Here is a 7,333-nt window from a genome sequence, read left to right on the forward strand (position 1 = left end):
TAAACAAATACATATTCCCATTTATGTCATAGATGATATTTTGGGCATACATAAAATTAGTACCAATAGTGATATTATAATATCTTCTTTCATTATCCTCACTCTTTATACTATTATTATTAATCAATATTAATATTATTATTTTGATGTTATAAATTAATAATTAATTTATTTTTTAATATCATTCAGATATAGTTAATTATAATTATAGTTACAATTATATTTATAATATTATTATTGTTATAATACTAAAAACTAGTAGTAATTAATAAATAATTATAGTATAATTATATAAATTATTAATCATATAATATTATATAATAATAATAATAATAATAATAATAATAATAATAATAATAATAATAATAATAGTGAATTGTATTCATAATAATATAAAGAGTTGAATATTTTTAGTTAGGTGTTTCAACCTTAAAATGAGTATAAAGTAATTTAATAAAAAACATTCAATTGATTTGATTACTTTAAATAATTAATTTAATTAGATAATTTGTTCTTGATTTATATTATTCATGCAATTAGATGTATGTATAAAAAACTAAAAAAAATGAAGAAAAAGAAGATAAAAGCAAAAAGAAGGAAGAAAAAACATAAAATAAAGAGAAAAAAAGAACGAAGAAAGGAAGAAAAAATACTAAAAAGAAAGAAGAAAATAAGGAAAAAAGAAGAAGAAGAAGAAACTAAAGAAGAAAAACAAAAGAAATAAGAAAGGAAGAAAAAATAATTTCATGTTTGGTACTATTTAATTGAAATTTCCAAAAATATCCTCCATAACAAAAAAATCACATGTTTGGTACCTAGGGTTATTTTTGTCACTAGGTACTAAAAACGATATAAAATAAAGATCAGGTACCATTTATGTGCGAAAGTGAAAGATCAGGTACCATTTATGTAGTTCACCCTTTATTATAAAACTAATATATAAAAGTAGGATCCACATTCCACTAACCTTTTCAACTAACTTTTGATTACATTTCTTAAAACCCGTGCCCGGTCTAAGTGAGACGAATTATCCGGGACGGAGGGAGTAGTATTTATATTAATGTGAGAGAGAACTTTTTCCAAAAAAAGGAAATGTGACATCTTTTGTGGGATAAACTAAAAATGAAAGTGTGATATCTATTATGGGACATAGAGAATACTAAAAAGTATGAATATTTGGTTCGGCACTGGTTTTCATGTATAATTGGAAAAGTAAGAGAGAAACAGAAAGAAAAAGTTTTTAAAGTATTGTCAGTGGAGAATCAGTCTCATCTCATTAGAGAGAAATGAGTTTTCAAAATTAGAAAGTTCATTTTTCAAGGACAGACTAACAAGAAAATAGTTCATACTTTTTATAGACGGAGGAAGTACTTATTAGTTCATAATGCAGTTTAGAAAAATGTAGTTAAAAAATGTGTTTTAGGCCATAGTACAGTTCTTTAATAAAGTATAGTTCACAACTTCACATATTGTTTTGTTGACTAGGCCAAACTATAATTCTTGAATAAAAGAAGTTAGAATGTGAAAATAGGCCAAAATTGTTATGACTCATTCTTTGGCTTGTCGAGATAAGTCATGCCTCACAACTACTTGTGACACCAAAAATCTCTCCTTGACGACCTCAAGTCATGGTTTGAAAATTCTTAGATGAAAAAATAATACTACTAGTATAGGTTTTGTCATTTAATTTGTGGTCTGTGGATAATTATTCCAACCCTTTCTATACTCGTTGACTATATATGAGCAAATTTATATCTTACGCCCAAAAAGAAAAAATAGGAAGTTTTGATTTGGTTTCAACTTTTAAAAATGTTTCATTTTGATGTTCAAGGTTATAAATGACACAAGAACAATAATAATAGTAGTAATAAATCATCAATTAACAAATTTATTTATTTTTTTATAATAACAAAGTCTCAAACAACTAAATCATCAATCAGTAAATTCACTCATTATGTTTATAATAACAAAGTCCCCATGACCAAAAACCCAAAAACAACAAAAAAAGTAGTAAAATAAAACAACAACTAACTAGAAAACGCAATCCTAATAAAGCAAATATACTACCAAGCAAACAAACATCTTATTGAACTATACATACTAATCCTTTCTTAGAAGGTATTGACGAAATTCGAACTCTTGATTTCCATAATAACTATTTTTATTTAAGTGGAAAAAAGTTGAAATGATTGTTTAATTTCAAGAATATTGTTATATCTTATAAAAAAGGCACATAGTTGACACACTTGGTAGGAAGGAAAAGAGAAATGGTATATTCTCCAAATTACTCTTATTGGCTACTTTGCGTACACTTTCTTTTTGCTCATATCTCTTTAGCGGAAAAGCGAGCAATCTAAAAGGGTGAAGAACATTTTTTAAACCACAAGCTAAGTGTGACATGTTGTGTATATATATATGTATATGCACAAAGATATAGTGCAAATATTACTCTTTACTCACTGATATATTCGACCTATATTCATAAATCAGTATGGCATTGAAATAAGACGGTGTTTGGTTGCATGTTTGTAACAACGTTCATGGTTTTTTTAATATTTGAATTTGAATTTTGACAAATTTGATGATTATCCCCTCATTTTCATTCCAAAATCCAAATCATTATATAATTGGGTGTTGGTAGTATTTTACTATTTTCCAACCATTTCTTCTCTCTCAATTTCTTATGAAAAAAATTGAAATAAAAAATAGTTACATTCTTAAGATTTGTTTATAAACCATACACTTGGGATATGTATAGTATATGGAGTATTTTATGTCCGTTTAGTAAACAACGTATTTATTCTTGTAAAGGACTTTGTTGACGAAGTGACGTAACATTTTAATTATAAATTTTATAATAGTATGAATTTCACACTTTGTAAGATTTTGAGGTAACTGTTTAAAGTCCATAATATCCATAATAGTGAAATCAAATCGACACATAACCTTAGCTTTAACTAAAATGATTCTACTAAGCTATTCCTAGACCACTTGCACTGAAACTAAAATTGTTAAGTTCAATAACCCTCCATACTTGGGATAACTTTTCTCACTAGGCATGCATGAACTAGATACTTTAGTCATGCCCAACCAACGAAACATAGTTGATAATCCTATCAAGGTAATACCCCATGTTAATTTTTTGAAATGAAACATAATTGATAATCCCGTCTTTGAAACGAAAAATAGTTCGTAATTCCATCTAAGTAGTAGTATGTAGAGAATTTGAGTCACTACATCTACATATATATGTGGTAATCATTATTCATCCTTCCAATTTAATTTAAGAGAGCATAATCCCCTTACTAAAAGATAAACCACACAATTTTCATTCCTTTCCCAAGTTTAGCAAAGAGATTATTGATTGGAATAACGTGAATTACCATGTTCGCCACTTCAGACACTTTTCTGACCAACACGTAGAGCTATTGGCTTGAAACCCCGAGACATATCCACATATGTACGTTGTATAGCAGGCAAGACTGTACACACACTCTCGCCGCATTTGACACAACATTCATGAACAAGCTTCCTAATATTATGTAATACTAATAGAGAGTTATTCTCTTCCGCATCTCCCGTCAAATGGTACACACGTCCCAATGTCTCAAATTGTTACAATGAATGTGCCTGCTATACAACGTACAAATATGGATATGTCCCGGGGTTTCAAGCCAATAGCTCGTTGTGGTGGTCAGAAAGGTGTATGAACCGGCGGACATGGTAATTCACATCATTCCAAAGTTCAATTGTCATTTGATTCGAAACAAATTATTTTTTCAGCATTAATTACTGCAACCTAACAGTATACCATAGACTGAGGCCATGACAGAAGAAACCCCAAAACTTTGCTTTTTCTGTCCTCAAATTTCCAGTTTCTATATTCAAACATAAATAATTGATAAAACATTAAATCCCTATTTATCAAAACGCAGAATTATGTTAGGCATAAACAGTGAAAGTAAACATAACCCCAAATAAATGAGAATCAAAACTTATGAGATTTCTGTATTAATGCAAACAGTCATATTCAAATGCAATTAAATACTGTAACAACAAAAAATCAAAACTTCCTTTCCTTTTTTTTTCCTCGCAACTTTAATTTCTTTTTACCTCGAAATTCAACCGTCATTGCTTTACGTTGCAAACGAATTCCGCATCAGAAACCGCCGAAATCGCGATTTGGCTTCCTTCCTCATCGTCGGCCGGCGCCGGGAGATTCAGATCTATGCTCAAAACTTGAGAAATTCTCGACGAGTTCTTCTCAATCGAGCTGCGATTCGTCGAAATCGCCGCCGCGCCGATGAAGTGCGATCGCTTGTGGCCGCCAAGTGCCTGCCCCGACGAGAAAATCCTGTCGCAGAAGGGGCACTGGTGTATCTTAACCCCGCCGCTCTTCTCCGGCGGCGGCGGCGGTGCGGTGGCGGCGGATTTGATTTTTTTGTGGCTGGCTCTGTGGCCGCCGAGCGCCTGATAGGATCGGAACAGCTTGTTGCATTCCTCGCACCTGTATCTCCCTCTGATTTTACTCTTCATCGCCATTTTCTTCGATTCCTCCTCCTCGTCTCCTTCGTATCCCCTGCCAATCCTCTGCCGCCACGTGTCTCTAGAAAGCATCATCAGGCAGTGCGCGACGTGCTCCTCCGGCGTCGTATCGGAGATCGAGCTCAACGGCGACGACTGCTCCAAATCGAAATCAGACGCTCTCGATTCCCTCACGCGCTTCGACCTCCTCCAGATTTTCGACGACTCCGTCTCGCTCTCGCCGTCCACCACCGCGAAATCGCCACGATCCGCCGCGATTGCGGCGTTTTTACGCTTATCTCTCAGCACGTAGCTCGACATTAGCCCTTCCTCGCTCTCCTCATCGGAGGAAGCCGAAGACGAAGACGGAGTCGACGGAGACGACGACGATTGAAAATCATGCTCGATTTCCCCACTCTCCTGCTCCAAATCCTTCCCCTCTGCGTAAAACTTCATCATGTGAGATCTCATGTGGCCGCCTAGGGCTCTCCCGTTCGCGAAGCTTCTGTAACAGAGCTTGCATCTGTGCCTCTTATCCATCACAGAAGAATTCCGATGGAATTCTTCTGTCACGCAGTGAGCGTGTTTGTGTGTGTTAATGGAGTTGGGATAGTTTTGCTTTTGCTCTGTGAAATTTCAAGTACAGAGAGTGTGGAAGCTAAAAAGAGTAGGTGACAAGCATTCTTCCACCCAGGGAATATATACACCTCAAATATCTCTGTGACTAAATATAAAGCAAAATTATAGAAATAAATATTACAGTATATTTTTATTTGAAACGGCAAGCACAATTAATTACAAACCCAAAACTCTAATAAAAAGAGGATTTTCATTTCACAAACATGTAACCTTTGCATTAAATTCCCCTAAATCCATCTTTATTTACTTTTTTCCTTAAGTGCCCTTGATTTTTCGGAACTTACGAGGGCATTCTCGGAACTCGATGGAGGTTACGATGGTATTTAATTTAATATAATTTGCTTTTATGCAAGTCAAGCAAACTGCCTGAAATTTTTTAGCTTTTTCCAGAAATAATGATAGTTGACTCAACGCACGAACATAAAGAGCATCTCGTTCTGTTTCTAATATTTAATATTTTTATTTTTATTTTGTAGTGAAAAACTTGACTTTATTAGAATTTCATTGTGATTAGCCTAAAATTAGATGTGTCACGATTTGAGTGGGTGTGGGAGGGGCAAAAATTAAGTGCATTTAGTTTTGGCATGCCCACTTGGCCAAAAGTAGGATTACGCATTTAATCGAATAATTAATTAATATTAGGGAAATTTGTGGCAATGAATAGTTGCTCTTATTTAGAGGCGATTTGGCTTTATTTTTGGATCGTTGAGGTTGAAATTACTGGTGGGAGAGGGTGTGGAAATAATCCTTTGAGAACGGAGCTTTGTAGGAAAGTAATTGCCTTTTTGTTAGGGAAAATGGTGGACCTAATTAGAGATAAATAGATCACATCACTCCGAGTTTTTTAATATAATTAATTATTTTTCAGTTACATGATTTATATTTATGAATCTTATTATGTTGAATTTACATAATATATTTACATGATTTTTTTTTCCGAGGGTAAATTTATGGCATTTTTAATTGAGAGGTGGGGGCTTGAATTTAGTAGTGTAAAATCTTCAGTCACACCATGTGCTTAGTTAATTAGGTTCTTAATTACGCTTCCATGCCTAGTTTTCATCGAAATTACTTTTAGTATACTTAAAACAATATGATAGTTTTGTGGTAAAGTTAATACTTGCATTGAAATATTTTGATGGGTTGTAATTTGTAGCCCAATAGGATTTGAATTTCAAATAACAAAAGAGTACTCCTAGAGAAAAAATAGCCCGCAAAGGGCTTTTAATTTGTTTTATTTCTGTAATATTGTGAGAAATAAAGATGAGATTTGTAGGAAAATCTACCATTTTAATTTATGTTAAACAAAATTAAAAATAATAAGTAAAATTTAATGCTTGTGAAAGTGTGGATCAGCAGCGTGATAAACTGGATAGTGGATACAAATTGTCAAAATTCATGAAGGTTCCTTTTGCGAACATATTCCTCAAGATTTTAGTGACACACTGCTTTAAACAAATGACTTTTGCTCTTTTCTTTTTAAGGAAGAAGTTATTATAAAATAAATCGTAGCATATTTTATCTAATTAATTACTGTGCTCCTTGTTGGATATTCCAAATCATCGTGATTGGTTGTTTAATTATCTTTCTCTTATTTTAAATTAATAAATATTCCCATCCTTACAGTTTATAATAAATTCTCTTAGGCTCGTATTTAACACCTAAGACTAATCATTATATTAATAAATTAACAAAATGACTAAAGCTACTAAAAAATTAAAATGGCAGCATATATATCTGTATTTCAATCTATACAAAGTTGATTTTTTTTTTTTAATATTGAATTACAGTTATCTCTCTTCATGAGAGGTATCCAAACCTGTGGAAATGTATGTTGTCATTAAGTATTTATAAGAAAATTTTCATAATAATGTCTTTCTATTTTAAGGGTCAACTATTCATTACAATTTCTAATGGCTATTGAGTATATTAACCTAACCCACGCAGTAATGCATATTTGAAGTGGGGATTAGATTCCAACTTCAATTCGTCTCTATTATACTAGAATTAATGAATAAATGTTTAGTGGGTTAAATGGTGTGAAAATAAAATATGTATTAAAATAATTTAGATATGAAAAAAAAAGTAACGAGATTAAGTATGCTGAATTTTTTCATGAAATAACTCAACTATGATTAAATAGTTAAAAAAGAATACGACTCAATTATAC

The 7,333-nt window shown here is 32.2% G+C and overlaps 1 protein-coding gene across 1 annotated transcript; it reads right to left on the reverse strand.

Annotated features, from left to right (window-relative positions):
• Positions 1 to 3,982: 3,982 nt before the first annotated feature.
• LOC125223987 (zinc finger protein ZAT9-like) lies at positions 3,983 to 5,206 on the reverse strand. Its single transcript, XM_048127313.1, has one exon. It carries the CDS (start codon positions 5,062 to 5,064, stop codon positions 4,129 to 4,131), a length of 936 nt encoding a protein of 311 aa, XP_047983270.1. The 5' UTR covers positions 5,065 to 5,206; the 3' UTR covers positions 3,983 to 4,128.
• Positions 5,207 to 7,333: the final 2,127 nt, after the last annotated feature.

This window comes from Salvia hispanica, chromosome 4, assembly GCF_023119035.1.
Source record: "Salvia hispanica cultivar TCC Black 2014 chromosome 4, UniMelb_Shisp_WGS_1.0, whole genome shotgun sequence".
Taxonomy (NCBI): domain Eukaryota; kingdom Viridiplantae; phylum Streptophyta; class Magnoliopsida; order Lamiales; family Lamiaceae; genus Salvia; species Salvia hispanica.

Coding starts and splice junctions, on each gene's coding strand:
- LOC125223987 (XM_048127313.1), bottom strand. CDS start 5,064: ATGGATAAGAGGCACAGATGCAAGCTCTGTTACAGAAGCTTCGCGAAC.